The 7,133-nt window shown below is 31.6% G+C and overlaps 1 protein-coding gene across 1 annotated transcript; it reads right to left on the reverse strand.

Annotated features, from left to right (window-relative positions):
• Positions 1-424: 424 nt before the first annotated feature.
• On the reverse strand, positions 425-7,133 carry LOC139496052 (uncharacterized). Its single transcript, XM_071284480.1, has 5 exons — positions 6,960-7,133; positions 6,579-6,648; positions 3,667-3,896; positions 2,781-2,925; positions 425-856 (listed from the first exon to the last, which is right to left on the reverse strand). The coding sequence occupies exons 1-5, from the start codon at positions 7,088-7,090 to the stop codon at positions 635-637; spliced, it is 798 nt and encodes a 265-aa protein (XP_071140581.1). The 5' UTR covers positions 7,091-7,133; the 3' UTR covers positions 425-634.

Here is a 7,133-nt window from a genome sequence, read left to right on the forward strand (position 1 = left end):
GCATTCAATGGATTGCACTGAACAATACAGTAGAAAAATTTGTTTTCTATATTTCGATATTAATACATAAATATGTTCTCACTTAAAACAAAACATTGACCTTTCTTCTTTGTGTTTTTAAATTTACAAAAAATCGATATAATACCAGTATATTGTTAAATTCTGACAGATGTCAAGAATGATTTAATAAACAATTATCACACATAATTTACAATTCTATACATTCAGTTGCTGTATACATTGCAAACTAATTTGAAATACGTTTGAATCTCGTATTTGTAGGTATAATTATTGATTTGTCTAAATTATACTGGTATAGATTTGCGAATGCTATCGCCTGTAAGTACTAATGAGATACTGTGGATTCATTTATTATCGTGGATATAAATTTGTGTGGATTGCTGTAAACATATGCGTGGATATGTGATGCCGTTGTTTTGCCAATCTCTTTATTCAAAGTCTATTGAAAAATGTTATTCGTTGGAAGAATTCGTGGTTCACCAGAACCCACGAAACCCACAAAATTTGGTGTCCAAAAAAACAAATGATTCCACAGTATGTCTCTGACAAAATATGAAACAAACCATCAAAATGTATTTTAGTAGCATTGCGAATAAGAATCATTGTCATAATCTTAAAATTTTTCAAGTCTATTGTGAAATGAAAAAGATATGTTTTGAACATTTCTTATTGGTTTGTTCTGTAGACCATTCCTTGATGTGATGCAGTATTTCTTCTTTTTGTCCTTACGTCCGAAATATGTTTTAGTTATCACACCAATCAATATGACTATACATAAGAATATAACGCATCCACTGACAGCTCCAATTACTACGTATGACTTGTTGGTGTTTGTCTGAAACAAAGAAAAGTAGGAGTTTATAGTCTTATATGGCATATCGTCATTCAAGCTTGGAATTTTTATTACGCCTTTTGCAATGCAAATTTTGGGATAATGTTTCCATTTATGAAGCACACATAAATGATTCAAAGTAAACCACATTTATCATCGACATATTTGTAGAAACGGAGTATGTTTTTCTCAATCGATTTATGAATTTCGAACAGCGATATACTACTGTTGCCTTTATTTAATGTCAATGGAATAATTATATTAATACATATCAACGAAGAATATCATGTATTTAAACTTACCTTTGAAGTTGATATGCATTTAACCGAGACATTAAAAGACTTGCAATCTTTACACACAATGTAATTTGCTCAAACAAAGCTTAACTTCTTATGGAAAATGTTGTGAAAACATGAGAATACCTCGTTTTGTGCGTTCACAAGTGAGAGTTTTAGCGATAAAAAAAAACAGTTTTAATTCACCCTTTCCAACATAAGCAAATGCCTATACCAAGTCAGGAATATGACAGTTGTTGTCTATTCGTTTGAAGTTTTTTATCTTTTGCTTTTGCCAATTGATTAGGTACTTTCCGCTTTTAATTTTCCTCGGAGTTCAGTATTTTTTTTTTATCTTACTTTTTTCCCATGTGATACTTTATATTCCCTTATATTTTCCTATGCCTTTACTGAAATTAATATCAAGAGTTGCCTCCCGTACATTACGGATTTGACTTTTGCAGTGCTGAGAATAACTTGCGAGTTAATCTGAACTTTCAATCTTTAAGCGACAATTTCATCAGAAAACAGTAAAACTAACAAAAATTATATGAATTCCAACCAAGAATGAAATAGAAAACTGCGAATGCTAATACACTTAATCAAATAAAACAAAACCAATTACAATACCTGATAAGGCTACATAATGTCCCGACCAAGTGTAATGTTTATATTTACGTATAACGAAATAAAGAATTGTACCCCTGAATATCTTAATTACTTTGTATGTTTTGTAAATCGCTTTGATTTAACATATTTCAGTCGAAGTCGAAGATAACAGAAAACATATTGTTTTACTTTTTTTAATAATTTTATAAACAATACAGCGGTGTCTAGGTTTTATTGTAGGGCCTCCGTGACCGATACGTGTATTGTATCACTGGTCTGTCTCAACTGAGGTTGCAAGTTCGATTCCCGTAGGTGACAGGTGCGATCGACCCCAATCGTAATTCATTAGGATTTTCACTCTTCCTGAGGACAATCTCTTGTTTTCTTCGAGCACCTTAGATTCGTCCACAAAGTAAAATTGACCGTCATTATATAGCCATATTGGCTTTGGAAAATTAAAATTATTAAATTCTACTACAGAACAGTGTTTGTCTAAATAATAATGAACAGATATTTAATGAATGAGTTGTTCGAATTATTCTAAATAAATCATCATGTTTTACCATCTGTACTAAATCTAAATTTGAATTAAGTGTCTTCTTTTGATTAACAAAATACTTTACCTTATCCACGAGACAAATATTGGCATAAACGCGACACCACGTTTCATTTTTTTTTCAAATGTTACTACTATCATACTATAACGATAATTGGTCGTCCCTTGCCTAAAACGTTTTAAATAGGAGTGATAACCCTTTAAGGAGGTAGACCTAGGTTAAGGGAAACAACTCTTAAAATCATCAGTACGTTTGTGTCAACCATTTTCAAAAACATATTCTAAGCTTCTAGGTTACATAGATTATTTTTAATCTGTTTCAGGTAAATGCTTAAAAAACATTGATGAACTTGACTTTTACAAACGCTTAACTGATTTAAAGAGTTATCTCCCTGAACCAATGTCTACCCCCTTAAATGAGAGACAATTTACCGATTGAAAACATTCAAATCTCTCAAATTCATTTAGAAATGTACTGGCTACTTACAGGTGTAGATGGAATTAAAATAACATCCTCAACTGGATCGACTGATTCAACTTCAAGTCCGTTAGATAGATCTAGTATGCAACGTGACATAAAGCCGTCAACATCGGTTGCATCAATTGTTATGTAAGGTGTACAACATACACCACTAAAATACAAATAATACATTTAAGGAATAACTGTAATATTTGTTTTTGTCTATGAACATCAAACATGTGGTTAACCCGTGTAGAGTGTTATTTGAAAGTGGTCATCACATTCCTGATGTTATGTCGAATAGACAGTAAAAATCATTCCTAATGCAATTCAAATAAGGAAAAGATAATGATACAAAACGTTGATGACGTCGCGGTCACATGACAGAATTGTGTCTATGAGCTGATAGACAAAACACTTTCAGCCAATCAGAAGACGTGTTATATCCAAAATTTAATTACTTATGTATTATATGCACAAACATTCCAAATAGTGAGATCGTGAGTAAATATTTCAAAGCAATCAATATAAAAACGTTTTAAAGAAGAAAAAAGGGGAGCAACTTTGAAACTCCACATTTGTGTACTTTAAGTATTCACGTTAAGGATTGACATCTCGTTATTAATATGATTTCATCGTTGATTGCATTTAATACATTTCGTTCGTCTTAAACAATATGCTGACCGTTCATATGTCTACTCTCTGCTCTAGTAACCCACGGTGATTTTTGGCGAGTTCTTAATCTAGGTTATACCATGTGCAATTAAAGTATTTGTCACTGAATAATTTAAGTCTCGTCAAGAAACCTTTTAAAAAGGAACTATTGAATTGAACCGCGTTATTAATGTTCTGTTTTGTAGACTGGAGGCTCTGTAAGAAACAATACCTGACAATCAAAAAATAAGATATTTACCTTATATTGATTTTTAGGGGTCCTTCTGTAATGTCTGTTAAATTCTGATATTCCAAATGAACAGCTGAACCACCGGAAGACGATATGCTTTCAATTAATGTTCCACGAAAGTATAAGTTACTTTCAGCATACCAATTATATTTTGAACAATTTGCAGTATTAAGTGAAGGAATTTCACATTTGCCCATCACTGATACAACTTCACAGACTGGCCTCTCAGTTTTCGTTACCTAGAACACAATTTGAGAATACCACATATTTGGAAAACAACTGTTACTTCGTACTTTTTATAATACATGTAATTTGTCATCTGTTTTACACGGACAAACAAACAAACAATGATACAACGGTATATAACAAATGTTGCAACCTTCTAAATCTACTTGCATACATCAAATTAAAAACAAAAACATGAGAAAAGCATGAAAAGAGGACACTGTTATACTGCGAATCACGCATCGGCTGTTTGAAACTAAAAATATGCTGACAATGTGGTATGGGCTTTTTGCATTGTTGAAGGCCATACGGTGACCTATAGTTGTTAATTTCTGTGTTATTGGTCTCTTGTGGAGAGTTGTCTCATTGACAATCATACCACATCTTCTTCTTTTTTTATATCAGCCAAAAATGAAGCAAAAAAGGAAGATTTTTAAAGATTTGACGACTATATTGATGTCTTTATGATAGAAATCGTAAACATTAATGTATCACAGGTTCAAATTAGGACTTGCGTTAAGGTTTTGTATACCGTATCAAATAGCTTTTCATGTTTTTGTATAATATAGCTTTTCATTTTTTGTATAATATAGCTTTTCATTTTTTGTATAATATAGCTTTTCGTGTTTTTATATAATTAACTATCACAATATGCAAGACTTAAAGTGCCAGATTTGGTTAATGATTTTCGCACGTGTTTGTCAGATTCCTGAAGTTTAAACACTTTTGTTTTCCAAACATATGGTAAAATATAAAATTAGGAAGCATGCTTTATATTACCTGAAACGTTGTTTACATCTTGACATTAAAAAAAACATGTTTAACCACGCCACATTTTTGTGCCTGTCTAAAATCAGGAGCCTCTGGCCTTTGTTAGTCTTGTAGGATTTAAGATTTCAGTTTTTTGTGTATGTTTCGGAGTTTAGTATGTCTTCTATTATCACTAAACTAGTTTACATTGTCAGGACTTCGGCTGTTTTCGGCTCTTTGGTCGGATTTTTGTCTCTTTGACACATACCCCTCAATTTCATTTATTGATATATAATTGAATGGAATATTTGTCTTCGTATAAAATGCATTCCTTTGTAGTCGAAGTTGAGTAGCATTATATTAGACGTTTTTTTTATTTACTATTTGTACTTTTTAATTGTTTTGTTTTGTTTCCATTTTTTGGAGGGGGCACTATTTTATATTTTGATATTTTGGCATTTCAGGTGATAGTGTATATAAAAAAATAAGATGTGGTATGATTTCCAATGACACAACTCTCCACAAGAGACCAAATGACACAGAAATTAACAACTATAGTTCACCGTACGGTCTTCAACATTGACCAAAGCCTATACCGTATAGCCAACTATAAAAGGCACCGAAATGACAAATGTAAAACAATTCAAACTGGAATATTAACGGCATAATTCATGTACAAAAAAGGAAACGAAAAACAAATATGTAACACTTCAACAAACGACAACAACTGAATATCAGGCTCCTGAGTTGGGACAGGCACATACATACAGAATGTGGCGAGTTTTAACATGTTAGCGAGATCCCAATCCTTCACCATACCTGGGACAGTGGTGTAACAGTACAACATGAGAACGAGCTATAACAATCAGTTAAAATGGGCTTAACTCATAGTATATCCCAACCACACAAAGACAATAAGTACTGATCTGAGAGTACTAACAGCTAGTTCAAAGCCACAAAAAAACTAATACAAAATCATGCATCTAAGACTTTTTTTTATCAATTATGTTGGTTTTAATGCATGGTATCTATTGTATTTGGAGACGTCTATCCTTCCAGTAGTTAATCTCGACACGAAAAAGTTAAGGAATGTGGTATAGGGAAAATAACACAATTATTTGTCACCCCACATTGTGCTAAATGCTCTCTATCACACAGATTAAATGATTCTACTTCTAAGAAAGATGGCTTAAACATATCATTCAAAAGACATATGTTATACAAAAAAAACCTAAATATTGCTAACTAAAAACAAAGCAGACGAAGTAATATGGAACGAATTCAGTATCTCCTATATTAGAATGTAGGGACTGTTTTGCAAAATTTCATATTACTGCAATATTAAGGAAAAATTATTTCATAACCGACAATTCACATAAGTTATAAGGGTTGGATTTGCTTTGACTATATAGTAATGCTGTTTTATTTCATTAATTTTTTTATAGTATTTCACTTATTACAATTATAATGGATCTGAATGAATTCTTTCTTGTTTATATGTTCTATGCATAGCACTCTCACGACTCGAACAAATCGTCACAAATTAAATTAGATAATGAATTAAAAAGATAATAGAAGGAAATTATGTGGCGTAAGTGCGAAAACCTTGTATTATTTGAAAAATGATAAAAACATAAGAAGGTTGAAAATGACTTGTGACGGCATCAGTGGTTTACGATATCCAAATATCAAACTAAAACAGTAAATCGATTTAAGAGACAACCCAAGTTAACAACAAAGAAATGCGAAAGTACCCATATTAATCCTATATATATAGCAAAAAAGGTACATATATGTAATAAACGTAACTTTACTCAAATGATAACATTGTACTCAAAAGTTGTGGTCCGACTTACACAAAAGAAAACATTCTGGGCATAGCGCGTTAAATACAGTGATGCATTTCATCGCAAATCAAAACTGAACGAATATCTGCATGAACTTACCGATACCCTCTTTGTTATAGTTTGTCGTCGTTCTAACGTTGTATTCAGTTCTACCATTACTTGGTATGTTCTAAGTAAATGTAAAAAAAATAATGAATTTTCTGAAAATATAAGAGGAAAAGAAAATTTTAAATTACACAGTATTGTGTTCTATTATTATAAATCGATTGGGATTGAGTGCAGTTTTTATAATAAATCTTAATTTTTCTAACAGTTTACTTTTATAAAAAGAGACTTGGATGGAGAGTTGTCTTGTTAGCACTCATATCACATATTTCTATATCTAATTAACAAATCGTTTGATACACATTTGACTACACAATCGAATAAAAGATACTTGAATCAACGACCACGTGTAAATCAGTTTATATTTATACTTACAGAACTCCAATATCGTTTTTCGGAAACAGGATAAAACTTCCATTTGCTTGATCTCCTGCATTCAAGGTATGGTAATATATCAGAGGTTCAAGAGCACATGATTTGTCATCGAATAATCGAACATTGTACATCTCTTTATGTGTTCCTGAATTAACAACACTGTATGACACTTCG

Source organism: Mytilus edulis, chromosome 11 (genome assembly GCF_963676685.1).
Source record: "Mytilus edulis chromosome 11, xbMytEdul2.2, whole genome shotgun sequence".
In the NCBI taxonomy this organism is placed as follows: domain Eukaryota; kingdom Metazoa; phylum Mollusca; class Bivalvia; order Mytilida; family Mytilidae; genus Mytilus; species Mytilus edulis.